The 21,277-nt window shown below is 37.3% G+C and overlaps 1 protein-coding gene across 1 annotated transcript in view; it reads right to left on the bottom strand.

Annotated features, from left to right (window-relative positions):
• Stam (signal transducing adaptor molecule) overlaps positions 1 to 21,277 on the bottom strand; it is a 60,353-nt gene that overhangs the window by 22,684 nt on the left and 16,392 nt on the right. The window contains exons 3-6 of the mRNA XM_027405250.2: positions 6,729 to 6,804; positions 6,548 to 6,643; positions 4,496 to 4,642; positions 204 to 294 (exon numbers count right to left, since the gene is read on the bottom strand). Coding sequence (XP_027261051.1) covers positions 204 to 294; positions 4,496 to 4,642; positions 6,548 to 6,643; positions 6,729 to 6,804 — 410 coding nt within the window. The remainder of the gene's footprint in view (positions 1 to 203; positions 295 to 4,495; positions 4,643 to 6,547; positions 6,644 to 6,728; positions 6,805 to 21,277) is intronic.

Raw genomic sequence — 21,277 nt, forward strand, 5'->3', positions numbered from 1 at the left:
CTGGCATGCAGACATACATGCTGGCAGAATACTGTATACATAATAAATATATCTTTAATATTTTTTTTAAAAAACAAACTTCATTTAAAAACTAAAGCAGCTCTGCTCATTTGAAGCCATTTCCTTCATCTGTAAATCACTAAGAAACAGTATTCAGTCAGAGACCTATCTTCTTCTCTGCCTTCCAGGACTTACAAACTCACCTTTTGCTAAATCTTCTTCTTCCTTTTTGTTAGCCACAGTGCCTGGGTCTTTGGCTACCAGAGCTGGACTTGCTTTCGCTTGTTCTGCAGCCTAATATACATGGAAAAATAAAGACAAGGAGTGAGAGGTGTTCTCAAATTGCCCTACGTGTACCTAACCTAAAACCTTGTAAAACCCATCTCATTAGTCCATTATAGACTTCGAAAGAAGATAGACACCCAATCTGGAAGGCCTTCACTAGAAAGAGGAAGGAACATCACAAATGGAAAAGCAACTCAACAGGCTGACAGACCATCTGCATTTTCCCAGATTAACATAAAGATGATAAACAAAAACAATATTTTATAATTTCAGAAAAATTCTAGAACTAGAACAGGGGTCAGGAGAGGAAAGCAAGGGATTACTTTAAAAACAAACAGCTTTGGAAAATTATGCAGTTGTATTTTAATATTTCCTTTCAGGTGAAAAGGCAGAAAGTAATCTATAAATGAACTCATTTATAAATAACAATAAAGACAGTCCATCCCCGGCCCCCCTCCAGACAAGTTTTCCCTGTGTAGACTTGGCTGTTCTGAACTTACTCTGTAGATAAGGCTGGCCTTGAACTTAAAGAGATCTGCCTGCCTCTGCCTCCCAAATGCTGGGATTAAAGGTGTACACCACCACTGCCTGGCACATTTTATATAAACTTAAAAAAAAAAACGCATTTTATAAACAAAATTCAAGCAACATTGGCAGTGTGTCAATGTTTACAACTATATTGTAAACAAGACAACCTGTAGACAGAAATGTGCTACTTCACACCTGGAATTAGAAGCTTCTAAGCTTCTCTTAGGATATGCATTCACTCAATGCAGATCAGAATGCACTTTATTTTGTGAGTTCCCAGAAGGTAATAGTGGTTCCTGAGCAGACTCACACTGCAACTTCTACACCCACGGCCCATATTTGCTTCTATTTATAGTTCACCTTAGTTCACTATGCTCTATCACTTTTCTTTTTTGTTTTGTCCCTACTAAGTTCCAACTTGATAGTAAGTAGCTAACACATCACTTTCTCAATGAAACATTTCTAAACCCTTAATTAAGCATTCTTTGAAATCTCTGGTACTTAAACAAGGATTTGGGAAAAGGTAGTATGAAACAGATGATTAAAAACACAAGTTGAAGAATCATCAAACATAAGATTCACATCTACCACACTTTCTAGCCATATGATACCAGGTGTCTCTAGCCACACAATACTCTTGATGTCTCAACTTCTACAATAAAGGACATAACACCATCTGCTTCTCATGGGTGTATTACAACATATTCAGAGGCCTAAATTTGAATGTGTGGCTTCTAAAATCAGATGAGAGGAGGTTCAATCTGGGTTCAAAGTAGAAGTAACATTTATATTCAGGAGCTTACCAAAATGTATACAGGTAATTTATGACAACTACAAGGGATGCTGAGGTAGGGAGTAAATGAAACTGCAAATGATGTAGTACCAACTTGATTACAAACCAATAAAGAAATTATTGCAAACAATTAAGAAAAGTGAAATTGTAAGGATTTTTCCAATTATCACATGTACAGTACTCAGAATAATGGCTGACACACAGCAAATGGCAATGTATCTTAGCTGCTAGTGCGTATTTCTGTCTCTCCCAAACTATGTATGTTCCTTGAGAGAATGTGTCTCACTATTACAAGCAATCAATAAAATGTATGTTGAGTGTAATGGAAGGCAAACAGTCAACATGACAACAAAATATAACTGCAGATTTGTCACTTACTGTATTGTACATTATCAAATGCTTAGGCAGGTCTTTTTTAGTTTCACATGTTCATTTAAACACACACATTTAACTCTGACCTATGCCTTCTTAGACTCTTAAGATTCCGTTGTGATTACTACACACATCTAAAAGTTGTAAGTATACTTGATCAGAGACAGCTTGTATCATTTATGTGATTTTTTTTTCATTATTAGCTGAACACAAACATGTTGATATTTTCACATTCTTTGAAAAAACTCTCTAACAACTAAGAGGGAAGTACAGAAAAAAGCCACTGTGTTCCTAAGCTGTGTGCTTGCTCTTCAGTATTAGCCAACCAAGATACATATCACTAACTAGGTTCAGCACAGTAGCAGTTCTCTATTACTATGTCAAGTGCTAACATAACTGAGTATTAACCAGCATGAGTCTGTGTGGTGAATGATTTCTATAACATGTTCACATCTTTGAGTTAAAAAGAAAAAAAATATAGATAGACAGATAGATATACACACACTTAGAAAAGCCTTTGCATCTTCAGAAGCTTTTATTAAGTCTACTGATAAAAATCTAGTCTGATGAAACCGTAGCAAGGACTTCAGTAGCTAAGTAGTTTTACCATCTACAGGAGGCTGCAGCTGGACCTGTATCATTTGCTTTTCATTAAACACATCTTTACAGTTTCTACTGACAAGCTTTTTAGAAATTAATTTCCTTTCCATGTAATTTTCTATAGCTGAAAGAAAATAATTAAAAATGGTTTTTGCATATTATCTATGTAGTCTTCAGTATCAGTCCTCTACATAATAAATTTGAAATTTGAACGAGAATAATATAATTTCTACACCAATCAATAATAAATGCTCTTGCCACTGACCACTACATTTCTTGCTCCAAGAAGACTGATCTAAACAGAAGTGTATCCAGTGAATACTACCAGAAGGCAGCAAGAGCAGGTAGTAAAAGAAAAATGAACTGAATTAGCCAGTGGTGTCCTTCCTCCAGCCACTCTCAGAATCAGTTCTCTCATGTGCAAAATGAAGGGATTACAGTAAAGACCCTCTAAGTTGCGCCCATGGCTATCTAAGATTCTAGACTAATGAAGAAGGCTCCATGTCAAACACATCACTACAGGTTCCTTCTTTTACAAGGGCATTCCATCTATGGAATGAGAAGCATTTGCATTTGCACTGAAGGCTGTGCTCTAGAACAGTGTTTCTCAACTCTGTGTTCACAGAGGAAAGCCTCAGGGATCTTATTAAATAGAGACAGTGAGTCCACAGATGTGGAGTGGCACCTCAGAGGCTGGAGTTCTGATAATCTCCCAGGAGATCATGATGATGATGGTCAATGAATCCCTTTGAGTAACAAGTTCTAGAACAGGTATAGAAAATGTAATTCTAGTTAAGTCCCCTCTATATCTCTTCAGTGCATCTATTCTCTGATAGACATTATTTCTGTTGCCAAGGAATCTACAGTACCTTGGATTGTTCTGCCTAAAAATCATTAATTTTAAATTTTCAAAATTATTAATAAAACCTACCTATCAATTATGAATGAATTTTAAGACATATCACCATAAACTTAATTTTAAAAACTACTTTTTAGGCAAAAAGAAAATTATCTACTTGCTTCTTTCTTTCTTGGATATTTTTTTGGGGGGTCTTCATATCTAAAGAGCACTTAGATAAAATGAAAATGCCTTGGGAAGAAAATCTAGATAGCGCTAGACAAAAGTATACAATCTTATAACTTGTAAGAGTGGTCAACAATCAAAAGGTAAGCTCTTCACAGAAGGGGTTGGTTCCACATAACTTGTTAAAATTTGTTCCAATCCATACAGCAGAAAAGGAGAACATACTAAATTACTATGCATACACCCTCAAGGACTGGCTTCCTAGAATAGAAAAGACATCTAAAAGATGTCCCTTGATTTTTTTTACTATATGACACAAATCAGAAATTCACTGAATTTCATAGAGTTTTGTGTGCCAAAGGAAATCTATCCTGCACCAGTCACATGAGTCTACTTAACTCCAGTTTAAAAAATAAAAGTCATCTCATTTGCTTCTGTTCCACTGGCCTCTCATAACTCCTAATTTAAATAAAGGTATTTCTAAATAAAAAGTTACATTATTTATTTATTTATTTATTTATTTATTTATTTATATTTTGGTTTTTGAGACAGGGTTTCTCTGTGTTGCTGAAAGATACCCTAATTTTTAAGCTATAATTCTTTGTAGAGAAAATAACAGCATTAAGAACATTTAACATGACTATTCATTGTTACCTAATCGTTTACAATTTTGTTGTAGTAAAACTAAATAAAGAATTTAAATTACAAGACATTAAAACAATTCCTTTTTAAAGAAGAGGCATTGGGAAAGGAAAATCTATAGTATACTAATAGTCTTCTACAAACCTCTCTACAGCAGTAAAAGTTAACTATAAATAAAACTAGAGAAAAATTCAGACATAACTACTTCAGAAGAAAAAATAAATTGTAGCAAACACAACTTCATAAAATACCTGAGAACCAATAGCTGGGAATGTAACACCTTGTTCCTTAAGGTTCTTAATCATTGCCGATATCAGACTAAGCTGCGGATCATTCTTAAATTCATCTGTCCATTCAACCATAAGAGCCTTTAATTTTTCACATACTTTAGGATGACCCTAAGGAATAGAAAAAAAGAAGAAAACTTGCATAGTTAAAAGTATAAAAATTCTATGTGTTACCTTTTAAAATTATAAATTGTCACCTTATAAGAGATGCCCTTTTAAATATAAAATTAAATTCATACATTTAGCATGTATATGTATGTATTCATTTTCTGTAGCAGATTATACATGTGAAAATAAAATACACTTAGCATCTATAAATCAACATTACTTTCATACCATAAAACAACAATGAAACATTCAAAACTTAAACATTAAATGTGTAATAAATTATTTTGGAGACTGGAATGACAGGCCTTTTCAGTGTAATTTACAACTTCACATGCTTATACATCAGCATGACAAAGAAAACTAACTTATTTTGCATTGCTATTTATATTTAAAAAACAAAAACCCTGCAGGGAGAGAATAAGTGGCATGGTTCTTTTCCCATTCTTTTCAATTTTCACACCTGTGTCTTCCCATGACTCTTAAGTGAAGTCTGTGTGAGGTATACTACATGCTGATCCCTTTGTAAGAAAGGGAGCTAAGTCCTCTCTCTGTATGTTTCTGTCTTTTCAAACAGCTGTTTATAGTACTATGTAACTTTTTTCTGTATCTTAATTACAATTACAGAAAATGTTAGCAAACTATCTTCTTAAATAATCATCCCTTTCCCTAGACATTCAGAATACTGTAAGACACATTCTTTCATTAGTTAAAAAAAGAACAAGTGGGATTTACTGAAACAGAAAAGGGAATGACTGAGACTATAAAATTATTTCCTTTCCCATTTCTGTACAAGCTTTTCTACTAAAACTCAGAAGTACTCATAGACTTCAAAATTGCCTGAGGAATTCCCCTATTAACATTAAAACCCTGCTCTTGATATACAATATTATATCATTTAAGCCAGAAATAATTACTTATAGAACACAAATACTTTTACTTGAAAACTGTTACTTTTATATTTTTAGACTCCTTGAATTATGCACTGAATTTCTTCTGGCATGCAATAAAGTAGGTAGTATTAGAGTTCCCAGCTCTCTTGCTTTCTTTGTCCAGCTAAAAACACACAAACACAGAACAGCTTCATGTTTTCCTCTATAGACTTGAAAATAAACCAGGTTTGTTCGAATTCTTGGCTGAAATGCTAAAGATGTGGGTAAACACAGAATCCAGTCCTGGCCTTGAGCAACTTCTAAGTCTACAGTGTAGCCCTCTCATAATTCTCTAATTAGCCACCTTCGTTACATATGTATCTGGAGAGACTATCTCTTTTGTACAATGTCTATTATGAGGATTCTGCTGTCCTCATTATCTAAGTTCCATTAACAACTGCTATGGGCTGATACCCCTAGAATTGAGTGCTTCTTAGTTTGGAATCACAACTGGCACAGCTTGGCTTAGGGGCAGTCCCTAGTAAGAACTTCTCTGTCTCAACCTTGGGAGCAACTCCATCTATAGGCCTGGCCCAACAGAACAGTAATAAGTAGGAAAACCCTGTGATGGCCAGTCAGGTAGTATCCCTGTTCACATAAAATGAAGATTCAATAGGACCTTAAATTCTGGCAGCTTCTTCTGAAGGATTCTACATTAGGGAAATACCTTTGTGCAGATACAAAAATGGTATCCAAAGTGCCTACACATATAGGAATGTATGTTTTCTTATCAGATGAAAGATAGAAGGACCCTAAACCTATTTTAATGTGGTTTGCAAAAGAACACTAAAATTTATGTGGATTTGTAGTCTTTTCAAGGAAACACAGTTCTTATTATGTAGGAAAACACACATACTCTCTCTCTCTCTCTCTCTCTCTCTCTCTCTCTCTCTCTCTGGAATTTAAGAAGGGAAGAACTTAACAATAAAATACAAGAAAAATGAAGGCTTCCTTGATTTTGGGACATAATGTTCCTTACCTTATTTAATACGTTGCTTACTTCACTAGCAAAATCTCTTGAACATACTTCTAAGTGAAAAATTTTGCCACAGTTTGATACACATGCTCCTAGAAGCTATAAGGATAAAACAAGAAATTACAAGGGTTCAATGCTGAATGATAATTAAACAGTGCTAATTATTTTAAGTGGAGCTACTTACAGTTAAAGCTTGCATAGCAACATGAGGGTCTTTATGGTTCACTCTTCTCATAATAGAACGAAGACAGTCTTTAGGTCTAAAAAGTGAAAAGTTTAACAATTAATAATAAATCTAGATCTCTCCACTTCATGTATGAAATAGAAAATATTGTACAAGAGTTAGATTATTAATGACATCTGAAAACTATATACTAGTTCCTTTAAAATTTCCAAAGGTATCATCAAGTTCTCTTGCTTAGTAGACATAGATGAGGCATTTCAAACTAATTCTGCATAAAAAATTGTGGGTAAAATGGAAGGCTAAGTAAGACATTTCAAGTCCTAACAATAAATTCAGGAAGACTTATACATATTACTGCTATAAACAATTACAAATCTAGATAATACATATAAATATGTATTGAGTACTGCCCCAAAGCTTTGGTAGTGACAACAGCTTCCTCTGGTCCTGCACGGCCCAAGTGGACCCAGCTTGATCTGCTCCCACTGTGAGCAAGAGAAAGGTGATGATCAAAAAACAGGCAGGTGCCAGGCGTTGGTGGTGCACGCCTTTAATCCCAGCACTTGGGAGGCAGAGGCAGGTGTATCTCTGTGAGTTCGAGACCAGCCTGGTCTACAAGAGCTAGTTCCAGGACAGCCTCCAAAGCCACAGAAAAACCCTGTCTCGAAAAACCAAAAAAACAGGCAGGTTCAAGGAGATGCAACAGGAATTGGTAGAGTAATTACTCAGGCAAAGAGATTCATGACATAGGAAAGGACACTGCAGCCTAAGTCTTATTTACACTAGTTCGGGAGTAGTCATGGTCTTTCTAAAGAGGAACATGTGCAAAAAGGGGTAGAACCCACTGTGCCATGGAGAGGAACTTCAGTAGCTGTGACTTAAGAAACACAATACTCCATCTACTTCTTCCTGGGCTAAGTGGCCAATCCTCTGCTCAAAGCTGCCTAAAATGACTGTGTCACAAATTCACATGATCTACCCAAAAAGAGGATTTTAGGCTAACTACCAGATACCAGAGACAGAAATCACCAGCCATCTAACCCACAACTTAGTTCTTCTAACTTTTACTACATACAGTAGTTTTGGCTATTTAAAGCAGTCAAGGAAACAGCTGGCCTTTGTTTTTCTGTTTCAGAGACGTTGGGTACTGATCACAGGACTTTTATGATATAGGGAAGCTCTAATCCCTGAGATACACGCCCAGTCTACATTTGTATTTACATTCTATTCTATATTTATAGGCCTCAGTTTTTTCTCTCAATCTATTATTTTTAAAACAAATAAAACTACTGTAAATTAAAAATAAATGGATATGCATGTAGGTCAGTGTTGGAGTATCTAGCATGCCCTGAGTTTTACCCCCATCACTGCAAACTAATTAATTAACTAATATATACTGAGGTGTTTGGGGACATCGAGCAAGGCAAGAATGAATAATAATCCACAAAAAGGAAACAAGTCAGATAAGCCACAAGTTAGACTCAATGTTTCTGCCTCCGGATACTTTCCAAGTTTTAGTACACACTTGTTAATTAGAACAGTTTCCAGGATTAAGCAAAAGAAAGGTGATTCTGAAAATAGAGTGAGTTCACTGAATCTAGCAGACATAAATTAGAAAGCAGGAAGCCTAAGAAATTTAGAAATCAGAGAATGGAACAGCAGGTACTACATTAAGAAAGAATCTTAGAATTGAAGAGATTTAGTTCACAGAGTGGCTTGCCACATGCTTATGAGGACCTGAGCTCAATGACCATCCAGCCTAGCAAAACTGAACAATGGGTTCAGTAAGGACTCTGTTTTAGAAAATAAGGTAGAGAATGACTAGATAAGATACCTGACATCAATCTCTGGACTCCACATGTATGTGACACATATACTAAACACACACGAATTATATAATTTAAAGAACTGAAATAAACTAGATTTCTCAATCTGCTATTGAAGGGACCAGCTTCCCTTTTGGCAGCCATAACGGCCAAACACATTTTTCTATGACCTTGTCCTAGACACTAGAAAGTCAGATGCCTGCCTCATGACAAGGAACCAATCAGAAGTTAGCTGGTGGCGCTATGCTTTACGACCCTGGGTGTGTTTTACGGACAAGCGCACAGCAATGATGCACAAAGTATAGCAACCACCCTGGGAGGGCCTATGGGCCATAACAACCAGTTGACCAATCAACACAGGGCAAGCCCTCCAAGCCTGGAGGCACACCAATCGTGAGCCTGTGCGTACCCCTAGACACTCCCCTTACGCTGTCCTATAAGATCCCTTGGGAGGCCCTAGGAACTGTCTTTTTTGAGCCATCTGCCATGGCGGATGGGTGAAAGACCCGAGCTAACATGGGGTTAGCTCGTTAAATTACAATAAAGCCTCGTGCAGTTTGCAGCAAGCTCTCGAATCCGCCTGGTGATTGGGGTGACCGCAGTCGTGGCCTGGGACCCCAGATACTTAAGTTTTCCGGGGGTCTAACACTATAATGTGAGCTGTTTCACTCTGCCTCTACCATAATGAACTGAAACCTATGAAATTATGAAACAAGGTAAATCCTTCCTCTCTTAAGTTAGCTTTCTAACAGCAACAGGAAACTCAGACCAGAAAAGTGGGGTTATTGCTATGAGTTTTCCTGATGATATGATTCAGAAATCTTCAAAACTGATAAGTGGGAGAAATTTGAGAACTTGGGTGTCTTAGGGTTTCTATTGCTGTGAAGAGACACCATGACCACAGCAACTCTTACAAAGGAAAGCATTTAATTGGGGTGGCTCGCTTACAGTTTCAAAGGTTCAGTCCATTACCATCATGATGGGAGCATGGTGGCATGCGTGCAGACGAAGTAGTGCTGGAGTGCTGGAGTAGTTACTGAGAGTCCTACATCTTGTAGGCAACAAGAAATCAAGTGTAACACTGAGCCAAGCTTAAGCAAGAGACCTCAAAGCCCACCTCCACAGTAACACACTTCCTCCAACAAAACCACACCTACTGCAAACAGAGTCACATCTCCCAATAGTGCTACAACCATAACATTTGGAGATACAAGTTTGAGAGTTCTACAGTGCTGTAAGCAGAGCTCAATGCGAAGTCAAATGTGAACTTAGGATGTTAACAGAATACAGACAGTAAAGGCTGTGGGCAAGAGGCTTCAAACAAGAACTAAGGACTCTACAGGGAATTGTGTCAAAGGCCGTTTGTGTTACATTATGGCAAAGAACTTGCCCACATTATTCTTGTCCTGAGGCTGTATAGAAGGCTGAATTTCAAAAGAGTGGAGTACTTAATCTGCTTGAGGATATTTCAGGCCAGGCACCATTTAGGCTGTAGAATGATTACTGATAGCTACTTTTAGCCAAGTGTACATAGAATAACAGTGGAAAAACACAACAGAAAGACCTGGAATGTTTGCGGTTCTCTCAGAAAGTAACTGTGGATAAAGTTTGGGGCCTGGAAACTAGTTGCTGAAGAGATTAACACCATTAAAAATAAATAAATCAAATATTCTACATCAGTAAAGAAAAATACTTGAAATGCCTGCCTGGGAAGCCAAAGAAAAGGTCAAGATCTCTGCAGTGGCCAAGACTGTAATTTGTGAATCTGTGATAGTGGGACCTGAATGATGCAATACAATGCAGATCCTAGGAAGTCAGAGATGTCAGGAATGTGGAATGAATAGCAAGGTAAGTCACAGGAAATAAGTGCAATCAACCCAGAGAACGAGGCCATGTAGGCAACAATGCAAAGGTCATGGTACGGAGCGGTAGTACTAAATGAGGTAACCCAAACCCAGAAAGATAGATGTCACATGTTCTGTTTCTTAGGTTCCTAGCTTCAACTCTGTTTTATTTTATTATTGTTGTTATTGTGTGTGTGTGTGTTTGTTATTGTGCGCGTGTGTGTGCACATGCCACAAAACTAGAAAGAGGTCAGGGGAGGGGGTAGGAAAAGGACCTTAGGGAGGAGGATTGCAGAACAATGGTAAAAATGAAAGTACAGAGTGGGGTTAATGAAGGCAGAAAGGGCTAAAGAAGAGAGGGATGAAGAAAATATGGGGGGGGGGCCACACAAGTAAACAATAGAGGCATGAAAAGGCCATATGAAGACCTACAATCTTCTAAACCAATTTATATAAAATGTATATAAAAAGTTTGAAGGGTGATGCCCTGTACAGCAACACACTGAACCAAAATTCTAGTGCTAAGTGAGGGAAATCTCCATATGAGTAATTGGTCAGTGAGGCCTCAAAGCAACACTTATTGTTTAAAACATTATACATCTTGGTTGAAAGATATAGAGAAATCAAGCTAAAATGGTCCTGGAAATCTCCCTGCTGCTAGCTTTCAAACTGCAGTAGAGGACTATACAGATTACTGAGGGAAGAAAAAAACCTTATTCAGCAGTGAACTCCACATGCTACAATCACTAACCTGTCAGGAAAAATGAGGCCACATGTGCACAACCGTTACATGGGATTAACAGACCACTTCTGACTGGATCTGAGGCACTCTCCACAGAAGAGAATACTCATGCCTTGGAAAGTCATAGGATCTATGAGGGAAATTACTGCTGATGCATTTAAGCTAAATAGACAAAAATGTTAATCTGTCTTCCAAATATCTGTATTATGCCTTCAGACAAAGGCTACTCTCAACCCTAATGAGAGAAGCTTATCTTTCCAGTACACAGCAGTGAATGCAGAGACTCAAGTAATAAATGAGGGCCCAGACCTTAACAATTCATTTTTCATCCTCTATTCAGGAATGGAATTCATGAACTCCTAGCAGATACAGTTACTTGCATTGGACCTGTATAAGACAAGCCCTCAATAATCAGTTGTGAATGGAGGAGAGAATCATGGGACTATGCCCCTTCCTGCTAAACTGTAGGCTATTGATAAGATTCTGTGAGACAGAGTCACTGTCTTCAGTTTTGTTCCCACTGGTGAACTACCAGGCTCTAATGGATAGTTCTAATCTTATGGCTATGTAGACAGCCCTTTTTAAACAAAACAAAATGGTAAAAACCAAAGGACAAAATGAGGTGTGGGTATGTGGAAGTGAAACAACCAGAATACATTATATACATGCAAGCAATTATCAAAGAACAAATGAATGAGGGGAAAGTTTTGCCTTTAAAGTAATCAACCCAATTCTAAAATACATATGGGGACAGAAGAGAAGTTCCAAAAAAGAAAAAAAAAAAAGAAAAAAAGAAAAACAAAGGGGGAACAGGATAAAAGTGGTATGAAGGGCGGGTGGGAAGGGAGGCTTTAATTGGGAAGGGCTAGAACAACAAAGCAGAAGAAGGAAGGAGGGACAAATCTGAAAACACCTTAAGGAAACATTTTATATTTATCTAAGAAAGTGTGTGTGTGTGTGTGTGTGTGTGTGTCTTAAATGAAGTTATGAGACTTAAGCTAACAATGCTCCGAAGAGCCATGGGCCACCTAAAAAAACCCCACCACCCAGCATGAGAAACTTCCTTTTGAGTTGTTGGTAAAGGGAGTCCAAGAGCCTCTTAAAACAAATAGAATACTGTAGTGCCTCCCTAATATTGCTGAAGATACCATATCCTATGGACACAGCATCTGAAAGATTCAATCTGGATCTTACCTAAATACAACCTCCTTGAGCTTTCATAGTGCCAGAAGTTTCTATACAAACTGCCAATAGAGGGAAGCAATCAATAGTCCTACCCAGCTGTGATTTCTATAAACCACAACAATAACCAAATATGGTGCAATAGTGGCATTCATGAATGGAAACCAAAACTCTCTAATTGAATTTAAATCCCACTCAATAGGAAAATCATACTTATTATTGGAAACCTAGCCAACTACCTATGATAGTAAGACAATGGATCTTAGAAAACCTACTACCACTACTTTATTAGGCCAGCATAATCCCTAACTGCATTCTACAAGCAATTTAGGAATACTGAATGCTGGAGAGGGGAGAATTAGTCTTCCCCAGGAAAGAGCCCCTTAACTGGCTATTCAAAAAGTGGTCCACACTGAAAACATACACACAAAAAATACTAAACAGAGTAAGGTGTGTGTGTGTGTGTGTGTGTGTGTGTGTGTGTGTGTGTGTGTGTATGTATGTATGTATGTATGTATGTATACAATAATCAAAGAAAAACAGAACATGATCTGGGAAGGAGCAAGGCAGGAACATGACGGGTTAGAAGAAAAGGGAAACAGAAAAATGATGTAATTATATTTTAATTAAAAATTTAAAAATTAAGAAAAGAAAGCAACGAGGAAGGCTAGTCCTACCAAGTATTAAAACACATTACAAAGCTTTATTAAGTAAGTCCATAAGTAACACACTCAAAGCAGACACAGTATCAATGAGACTAAAGAGCAAACTCAAAAATATATACAAATACAGGTTGGAAAGTACTATAGAAAGGTAGTATTTCAAATCAGAAGGAAATAAAATAGGACTATGGTCCCGTTGTGTTTGGAAACAGGTAATAGTTTAGAAACTATCAGCACTGTGGATGCTGAATGGAAAAAAGTAAAGTTGGGATAATTCCACATAGTGCTTAATAAATAATGCAATAAATACCAAAACAGACCAAAGACCTCAACGTAAAAGATGAAACAATATATAGTGAATAGAGATGAGATGGAGTTGTGACTTCTAACAAAGCTAAATATAGTCCTATCTATAAGAACACATCCCAGTTCCTAGGCATTTACTCAAATTAATAAACTTCCCAAGAACTTACATTTTTATTTCTCACAAAATATCAGATAAAATGATTATCATTTTACCTTTTAATTCTGTTTCAGAAACGGTAAGATTAACTTAATAGCTAAATATACCCTTAGCCAACTAAAGAATGACATGTTTTCCAGTTTCTTCATAACTAAAGGGAAACAATTAACAAACAAAACAGCACCAATTAATCCAGAATCAATTATACAACTTCAACTAATGTGGATAATCAATACTGTACTCTCCATTTTTTATGTCTACTTGACACAAACTAGAGTCATTTGGGAAGAGGAAACCTCAGTTGAGTTAATGTCCCCACCAGATTTGTTTGTTGAGCAAGCCTGTGGTGCATTTTCTTAATTGATGATTAAAGCTTACTGTGTGGAGCCAGCTCTGGGCAGGTGATCCTGGGTAATATAAGAAAGCAGGCTGAGCAAGCCAGAAAAAGCCAGCCAGTAAGTAAGCATTCCTTCATAACATATGCCTCAGTTCCTGCCTCCAAGTTCCATTCCTGTTTGAATTCCTGCCCTGACTTCCTTCAGTGGCAGACTATGCGTATGTGTAAGTAAAATAAACCTGTTCCTCCCAGAGCTGCTTTTGGTCATCATGTTTTATTAGAGCAATAAAAATCCCAAATAAGACAAATGCCTACCCCCACATCTATTACATGAAGAACTAATAAAAACTAATAAAACTAGCACACAAAAGAAGCTATCTAAAGAAGACATTTTAAAGAAAACTGGTATCAGTCTAAAACTAAACAAATGGAGGCTGTTTAGTTCATCATATGACCTAGTTGGCATTCTTCACCACTGACTCATACACTGGAACTGCACACAAAAAAATCATATGAATATTCTGAGAAATCTGAAATAGTTTTCAAAATGTAAGTTTTATTTTTAATATAATCAAATAGTTTAGTTTTATCTTTATAAAAACCACATAGCCTATCTAAGAAAATAGAGTGCATGAGTAGTTTTCCAACATCGATACAGTTACTAAAGATTATTAATTTTTATTCATTAGTGATTGAACTTTGTTAAATATTCTGTTTATAACCAAAACTGATGTTAAATTAGAAAATGTTTTTATTTAATCCAATACTAATAAAGATAAAATAATACATTTCTAAGCCACCCTTAGTCATCAGGGAAATGAAATCAAAACAACTCTAAGATACCATCTTGCTCCTGTCAGAATGGCTAACATCAAAAACACCAATGACAGTTTATGCTGGAGAGGATGTGGAGAAAGGGGAACAGTCCTCCACTGCTGGTGGGAGTGCCAACTTGTACAACCACCCTGGAAATCAGTATGGAGACTCCTCAGAAAAATGGGAGTCAGTCTACCACAAGATCCAGCATATACCCAAAAGAAGCACATTCATACAACAAGGACATCTATGTTCATAGCAGCATTATTTGTAATAGCTAGAACCTGGAAGCAACCTAGATGCCCCTCAACTGAAGAATGGATAGAGAAAATGTGGTACATTTACACAGTGCAGTACTACTCAGTGGGGGAAAAAAAACAATGGAACCTTGAAATTGGCAAGCAAATGGATGGAACTAGAAGAAACCATTCTGAGCAAGGTAACCCAGTCACAAAAAGGGTCAAAAAGACAAACATGATATGTACTCACTCATATATGGATTTTAGACTACCAGCCTACAATCCACACTGCCAGAGAAGCCATGAAACAAGGAGGACCCTAAGAGAGACATACATGGTCCCCCAGAGAAGGGGAAAGGGACAAGATCTCCTGAGCAAATTGGAAGCATGGGGGGAAGGGAGAGGGAGCTAGGAGAATGAGAATGGGGATGAGGAGGGGTGAGGAGGACATGAGGGAGCAGGAAGATTCAGTGGGGGGAAAATAGAGAAGAACAAGAAGAGATACCATGATAGAGGGAGCCATTATAAGTTTAAAGAGAAATCAGGCACTAGGGAAATGTCCAGAAATCTACAAGGATGACACCAACTAACAATCTAAGCAACAGTGGATAGGCTACCTTAAATGTCCTCCCCTGATAATGAGATTGATGACTAACTTATATGCCATCCTGGAGCCTTCATCCAGCAGCTAATGGAAATAGAAGTAGACACCCACAGCTAAACACTGAACTGAACTGGAACCCAGTTGCAGAGAGGGAGGAGTGATGAGCAAAGGAGTCAAGATCAGGCTGGAGAAACCCACAGAAACAGCTGACCTGAACAAGGGAGAGCTCATGGTTCCCAGACTGATAGCTGGGAAACCAGCATAGGACTGATCTGGACCCCATGAACGTGGATGTTAGTGAGGAGGCCTTGGAAATCGATGGGGTCTCTTGTAGTAGATCAGTACTTATCCCTAGCATAGGAATGGACTTTGGGAGCCCATTTCACATAGAGGGATACTCTCTCAGTCTAGACACATAGGGAAGGGCCTAGGCCCTATCCCAAAGAATATGACAGACTTTGAAGATTCCCTATGGAAGCCCAGCGCCCCGCCCCCAGCAGAAAGGGTATGGGATAGGTAGGGTATTAGTGGGGGCAGAGGAGGGAGAGGGAACTGGGATTGACATGTAAAACAATCTTGTTTCCAATTAAAATTTTAAAAAATGGAGAAAAAATTTTTAAAAAGTTTCCACTTTCCAAAAAAAAAAAAAAAAGAAAAGTGACTGGCTATATTAAGGGATGTACTAAATATAGAGCAACATTTGCAAAACAATGTATACAATATGCACATTGGATATGAATGGAGAACATACAACCACATTTGTGTAAAGGTACAATGAAAAATGTAGATTAAAGTGTTTTTACCTATAGAAGGTGGATATAAGAAACAGGGATGGTAGCAAGATTTGTCAATTTTCCTCTTGTAGACAGGTATGCTGGTATATGCTACAATTCCAGCACTGGAGGCTGAGGCAGGAAGATGAAGAGTACAAAGCCATCCTGTATCTCAGCTTATTGCTCTCTTGAAAAGAAACTTAATGGAAGAGAGATGATATCTCAGCAATTAAGAGCACCTGCCATTCTAGACACTGTGGCAACAGAATAAGATACAATGATAGAGCAGAACACATGACTGACTCCTCTGGCTTCTGCATGTGTGCAGGCACACACCTCAAACAAGACATAAACAACACACAATCAAACTTTCATTTTAGAAAGAAGCTTAATAGTTTTCTATTACAGACTTGATCTGGGAACCTATAATGTTCATCCTTTGGACATGTAAACACATGGCATGCCTGGCTCACAGTAATTGTAGAGGCACACAAAAATGCTAAACTCTTTTAAAGATTAAAAAAAGAATATTTTGGGGGGGGTGGCGGCGGGAGGTTCAAGACAGGGTTTCTCTGTTGTAGCTTTGTAGACCAGGTTGCCTTGAACACAGAGATCCTCCTGCCTCTGCCTCCCAAGTGCTGGGATTAAAGGCATGTGCCACCATCACCCAGCTAAAACAACAATCTTTGTATTAAGATGGTTAAACATATATGTAAATTTCTTCATAACAATTCAATGATAAAATGCTGCATTTATTTTTTTTTAATGGAGAAAGTATCCCATAAAGCAGGGAAGTCCCGGTGGCACTCTATGCTTATCACTTTCTGTAATAAGAATATTGGGGTACTGCAATAAAGCAGAAACACATGTATATACATAAACAGAAAACATATATACATGCATTCATTCACTCATTCATTTATCATTGTGTAAGCCAGGCAGACCCAGAACTCTTTATGTAGCACACTATCTTTGAATGCCCATTGATCTTCCTGCCCCTGCCTACTGAATGCTGGAATTACACACATGGGCCACCAACTCGGTTTCCAAAACAGTCTTACTTGGGCCAGGGAAGAAATCACACATGATTTTTAATCTTCAGTAATACTGAAACAATACCTCCATTATTATTTAGATTTCCAAAACATTAACATAGACACTAACAAGATGTCTCATGCATATTATAAACAAATAAATGCTTAGAAAATAATGATGTTCTATAGTGGGTCTCAACCTGTGGGTCACATCCCTTTTGGGGGTCACATATCAGATATTTACATTATGACTCTTAACAGCATCAAAATTACATTTATGAAGCAGCAATGGAAAAATAACTTTATGGTTGGGGGTCACCACAACATGGGATGCTGTATTAAAGGGTTGCAGTAATTATTGAGGGGGGTGAGAAAAGGAGGAAAAAAGGAAGAAAAGAAAAAAAGGGAAGAGAAGAGGGGAAACCCACAAATGAACAAGAGCAGATGAAAAAGAGAACCATCCTTGATTAAATTCCTAGATTTAGTATAACTAGTTCAAATTCCCAAGCAATAACTCAAATGTTAAGAGTACCCTGGGAAAAAGCATGTGGACTGATTTTTTTTTTTTTTAAAGAGCATGTACCTAAACCTACTGGTGCTGAATAAAAAAATGCAGGCTTATGCATTCTTACAGCTTAAAATGAATTACATTTCAAATATATAAAAAAAGGTCTAATGAATATGGCTGGTATAATGTTAATAAATGAAAAAAATGACAATCATTAGACACCACACAAAATTTCAAGCTGACTTTTAACTAGAAAAACAGGAAATATTTCTAGTAATGAAAGGGAATGTGTGCTTGTGATTTTTTATATTTGACCAAATTGTTATAAAAGGTACCTACAGGGCCTGATGAAATGGCTCCATGGTTAAGAGCACTGACTGCTCTTCCAAAGTACCCAGGTTCAATTCCCAGCACCCCACATGGCAGCTCACAATGGTCTGTAACTCTAGTTCCAGGGGATCTGGCACCTTCACACATACATGCAGGCAAAACATCAATGCATATAAAATAAAAAATAAGTCAAATATTTTTTTTAAAAAGGTACCTATAGAAAAAAGAACACTAAACTAAAGAAAAATGAAAAACTGTGAGAAGAAAGGACAAACTTCATAACTGTGATACTAGATAAAGTTGTACTTTTAAAATACACCAGACTAATCTTGTGTGGCACCTCATCCTCAGTGGACAAACTCACAAAATGACTTTAATCAAGGGTATACACTTAACCAAGTGCCAAGCACTGCTAAGCACATTACAAATGAACAAATCTCAAAGTGCTAACACCTGTGAAGAGGAGGTTTTATTCCTTTGTGCTAAACTATCAAAGTACAGAAATCCCAGTAAGGGAATTTATTTGCTCAATGTGACAGAGTATCAACAGAGCCTGACTCTGCACCCAGTGTCCTTCCAGAGTCCATGCTTCCAACCACTGAGTTATCTGTCTCTTTCCTCTACACAGGGGGAAAAAGAAAAAAAAAAAAGAAAAAAGAAAACCATTCAGTCTACCACTAAGCTATAACCCCAGCCAAAGAATATTTTTGAGGGGCTGGAGAGTAGTTCAGCAGTTAAGAGCACTGGCTGTTCTTCTAGAGGACTCAGGTTCAATTCCCAGCACCCACATGGCAGCTCACAATTGCCTATAACTCTACCTCCAGGGGATCTGACACTCTCACATAGATATACATGCCAGAAAAATGCCAATGCATATAATATAAAAATAAATTAACCACTTAAAAAAGAATAATGTTTTGATACAGTACATTGAGGACTAAGAGACTCATTATTAGCAATGAAGAGGACAAAAAAATTTTTGAGATAAATGTTAGGTTAACTGAGTCTGGTAAGACATATGTCAAAAGGGTGGGAAATGAGAGAAGAAAACATTCTACATTTCAGGAATAAAAAACCCAATAGCATTTAACTCTGTTAAAAAAAAAACAAAAAAAAACAAAAAACAAAAAAAAACACCCACCACTGGCAACTCCAACATTAGTTGCATTGAAATCAATGTCATGTAGAAAAGAAAGGAAGTTAAATGATCTGGAAAACTGTAAAGTCACTACAGAAGACAAAAATGGTTTTTGTTTGGCAATTGTGTACCAGATTAGAAATAAAACAAACAGATTAATGTACCATTCCAGACAACATAAGTGTTCTACTTGCATTTCTGTTGCTATTAACAAAATACCCTGACAATAAGAAGCAACTTAGGAGAGAAAGGTTTATTTGGTTACAAGTCCAAGTTACAGCCCATCATTATCAGGAAGAAATCAGGACAGTAACTGAACGTAAACAGAAAAAGAATTAAGTTATGCATGCTCAGCAGGTTTGTCTGCTTACTGCTCAGCTCAATTTCTCCTTCTTAAAAACAGTTCATGACCCCCACCCACCCATCCTCACCCCTAACTCACCCAGAGTGGCCTGACTCATCCCATGTCAGTTAAGACAATCCCACAGATAGACCCACATACCAACCAACTTAGACAATCCCTAACTGAGACTCTTCTTAGCCTTATATCAAATTGACAATTGAAGCTAACCACAATGAGGAATATTCCAAATAAAGTGGGCCAAATGAAAAGTGAAGAAGGAGTAATAATAGCTAAGTAACACATAGCAGTCACTCGAATTTAGTTAGAAGAGCCAGACCAGAAGAAAACAGTCTTTTCTTTTCTTTTTTCTCTCTCTCTCTCTCTCTTTTTTTTTTTTTTTTGTGTGTGTGTGTAGTAAGGGGATAGGAGTGAGTGAGTGTGTGTGTGTGTGTGTGTGTGTGTGTGTGTGTGTGTGTGTGTGTGTGTGTAGTAAGGGGATAGGAGTGTTGAGACAGGGTTTCTCTATGTAACAGTGCTGGCTGTCCTGGAACTCATTTTTGTAGACCAGATTGGCCTCGAATTCATAGAGATTCTCCTGCCTCTGCCTCTGCCTCTGCCTCCCAAGTGCTGGGATTAAAGATATGCACCACCACTGCCCAGCAGAAAACAGTCTTAATACAATAAATACAAAGATAAAAAAATTAAAGAGGTAGAGGGCTAAGGAGATGGCTCAATTGGCTCAATGGATATAAGTGTTTCCATGCAAGCCTAAGGAACTAAGTTCAGTCCTTAAAACCCATGTAAAGGTAGATGGAGAAAGCTGACTCCTCAAATTTTTCTAGTATCGCATACATGTACCCATGTGTACACACACACACACACACACACACACACACACACACACACACACAGATTAAAATTAAATAAAAAAATAATTGTAAGTGAATAGGTAGAGAACACATTGCAGACAGTCTTGGAGAACCAAATAAACACAACAAACCAGAGAAACCAGAGGCTGAAAGCACTGGAATAAAGGTCCTGTGCATAAACTGCGTCTGTCTAGCCAGGCTTATAGATTATGGACATCTTGATACAGATATTTTGAAAAAGATTATGAAGGCTGCAGGGCTGAACTGAGTAATGTCTAGGATTGTTAGGATTACCACTGGAAGAATGAGGCACACACCTGACAGTGCTTCTGAACCATTCCCGTATCAATAAGAAAACTATTTGTGTAGTAAAACATGGTAAATGATGTTGCTATGGACTGAATGTTATTAGCCCTGAAGCTGAAGAAATCATTTATATATACACACATCAGTTAATCCACTCTGAACTGTTTGGAAAGTTTGTAATTTATGTTAAGGTTTAAGATTCTACTTTGCTTATCTCTCAATCATCATTAATCATTTGAGAGATGTAGAAAAAAAATCCAAATATAACCATGAAACTTGATACCTGGAAAATGATTAATGTCTCTAAAGTGAGTGAAAAGATAGATTTCAGAAAGAAAAAGATGCAACAGAATGAGTAACAAAGCTCTAACTTTATAACAGTCTTATCACCTTCATATGCCATAAGGAGTAATGTTTTTTGTTTTTCTCATGGCTGAGACCATTTCAGGACCAGAAGCACTAAGAGCTTATTTTGTCTACAGTTCAAAAAGGGCTACTGTTATGATGTGAAGGACATAATGACAGGAACAAGA

Source organism: Cricetulus griseus, chromosome 3 (assembly GCF_003668045.3).
Source record: "Cricetulus griseus strain 17A/GY chromosome 3, alternate assembly CriGri-PICRH-1.0, whole genome shotgun sequence".
Taxonomy (NCBI): Eukaryota; Metazoa; Chordata; class Mammalia; order Rodentia; family Cricetidae; genus Cricetulus; species Cricetulus griseus.